Source organism: Neophocaena asiaeorientalis, unplaced genomic scaffold, assembly GCF_003031525.2.
Source record: "Neophocaena asiaeorientalis asiaeorientalis breed wild unplaced genomic scaffold, Neophocaena_asiaeorientalis_V1.1 scaffold268, whole genome shotgun sequence".
NCBI lineage: Eukaryota > Metazoa > Chordata > Mammalia > Artiodactyla > Phocoenidae > Neophocaena > Neophocaena asiaeorientalis.
In genome coordinates this window covers 3,955,584-3,957,996 of record NW_020173979.1, presented here as the reverse complement: position 1 = coordinate 3,957,996, position 2,413 = coordinate 3,955,584, and the positions used below count along the sequence as shown (strand labels likewise).

Below are 2,413 nucleotides of genomic sequence, written 5' to 3'. Positions count from 1 at the left end.
TGGGAGGAGAGAGGCTTGTTGATCGCAGCCAATGGCTGCGGCGGGAGAGGAATTAGCAGCGGAAACTCCAGGTTCGGTTCAAGAAAGATGACACAGAGCCTGTCGGGCCCGCGCACTCTTGGCAAAGTTTCAGTGCGACGAGAGGCGCCGGGCGCTCCATGGCCGCGCCGTAACGGGGACCCAGCCGCCTCCCCGCCCAGCCCAGCCCAGCCCTTCCGCCCGCCCAGGATGGAGGCGCCAGCCAGCGCGCAGACCCCGCACCCGCACGAGCCCATCAGCTTCGGCATCGACCAGATCCTCAACAGCCCGGACCAGGACAGCGCACCAGCCCCGCGGGGCCCCGACGGCGCCAACTACCTGGGAGGGCCCCCCGGGGGCCGTCCGGGCGCCACATACCCGTCTCTGCCCACCTCCTTTGCCGGCCTCGGCGCGCCCTTCGAGGACGCGGGATCTTACAGTGTCAACCTGAGCCTGGCGCCCGCCGGCGTGATCCGAGTGCCAGCGCACAGGCCGCTGCCCGGGGCCGTGCCGCCGCCTCTGCCTAGCGCGCTGCCTGCCATGCCCTCCGTGCCCACGGTCTCCAGCCTGGGCGGCCTCAATTTCCCCTGGATGGAGAGCAGCCGCCGCTTCGTAAAAGACCGTTTCACAGGTGAGCAGGGTGTCCAAAAAGGCGCCGGGCCTCGGCCCTCCCGGGGCCAGAGGCGCCGCGCCCTACGTGCTTCACTCGGGGAAACGGTTGCGGAGGCCCAAGTGCGGTGGAGGCCTCAGCGCCCAGGGCCCCGGGCAACCATAGAGGGGAGAAAAATCAGAGAGTTTGGGGGAAATAAGCCTGTGCCCGGGGAAAGAGGGGGACATCTCCCAACCGGCTTGGTGCCGCTGGGGACCCTCGGGACCAACGAAATAGCGTAGTACTCTGCGCCCCACCGGGCGGCACCGGGTCCGCATGGTGCCTGAACGGCAGTCGAGCTGGGCCGGGCTTCAGGGGGCCTCGTGTGTCTCCGCAGCGGCGGCGGCGCTCACGCCCTTCACCGTGACCCGGCGCATCGGCCACCCTTACCAGAACAGGACGCCGCCCAAGCGTAAGAAGCCGCGTACATCCTTTTCTCGGGTGCAGATCTGCGAGCTGGAAAAGCGCTTCCACCGCCAGAAGTATCTGGCCTCGGCCGAGAGGGCGGCGCTCGCTAAGTCCCTCAAAATGACGGACGCGCAGGTCAAGACCTGGTTCCAAAACCGGAGGACCAAGTGGCGGTGAGAGAGGCCTGGCCCGGCCCACCTTGCACCGGCCCTTCGCCCGCCCCGCGCCGGAGCCTCGCGTTCTCCCCACCCTGCGCTACCTCCTACTCGCCCTCCTAGGGCTGCACCTCCCCCCTCCTTCCCAGGTTTTATCTCCCAGCTCGCCCTCCCGCGCGCCTGTCCTCATCCGTGTCTGGAATTCTCCTCCATTCCCATCCCTGTGTCGCTTTCTTGAGCCTCTCCAACTCTCTCGGTGTTTTATTCGGTCTCCTGCGCTCGCTCGGTTTCCTCTCACCTGCCCCCCGCCAACACCCCACCCCATCCCGGGCCTCTCGCGCTCCGCTAAACCCTCCCGCTTGCCCCCTGCCCTTCCGATTCCCGACAATCCGCGCGGGGCTCCGGGTTCCCGCTCTAGCTCCCCATCCCGACTCCAGCCCTGTTTTTATCCGATCGCTCTTTCGATCCAACCCGTGAACGGCGAAGCGATCGCGTCCTGCAAGAGGGGTTTGAGACAGAGCCTGGGAGAACCGGATGAGGCTGACCGGACCCGGGGACACCGCGAGGTGCAGAGCCTGCCCGTCCACCCGCGGGCCCCAGTGACCCGGCCGCCTGTAGGGCCTAGTCAGTTACACACACGCCCTGCCCTTGTTACCCCGCAAAGAAACAATCTTTGTTGTCGGCGAAGCCACAATACCCGGGTGTGCAAGTGGGCGGCGGGCGGAGTTTCCTCCCGGCGATCTCCCCGCGCACAACAAAAACAAACGATCCCAACCCACTCCGCGGACCCGCGGGTCCCCGGCGCACAAGGCCGGCGGGGAAGCAGACTGACTCTGCGCCTCGAGGCTCCCGGCTGGCTTTGGCTCCCGGGCGGGTGGGGGCCCCGCCGGCGGCCCCGCGGTGCCGGGTGCCTGACGGTGCTGTCCCTCTCCCTCCCCCGGTGCAGGCGGCAGACGGCGGAGGAGCGGGAGGCGGAGCGGCAGCAGGCAAGTCGGCTCATGCTGCAGCTGCAACACGACGCCTTCCAAAAGAGCCTCAACGACTCTATCCAGCCCGACCCGCTCTGTCTGCACAACTCTTCGCTGTTTGCTCTGCAGAATCTGCAGCCCTGGGAGGAGGATAGCTCCAAGGTCCCCGCCGTCACCTCTCTGGTGTGAGCCGCCAGCGCGCACCGTCACCAAGT

General features: G+C 67.6%; 1 protein-coding gene across 1 annotated transcript; it reads left to right on the top strand.

Moving 5' to 3' along the window:
* Positions 1-228: 228 nt before the first annotated feature.
* On the top strand, positions 229-2,387 carry TLX3 (T cell leukemia homeobox 3). The gene is made up of 3 exons (XM_024753427.1): positions 229-649; positions 1,005-1,248; positions 2,177-2,387. Exons 1-3 carry the CDS (start codon positions 229-231, stop codon positions 2,385-2,387), a joined length of 876 nt encoding a protein of 291 aa, XP_024609195.1.
* The last annotated feature ends 26 nt before the right edge of the window (positions 2,388-2,413 follow it).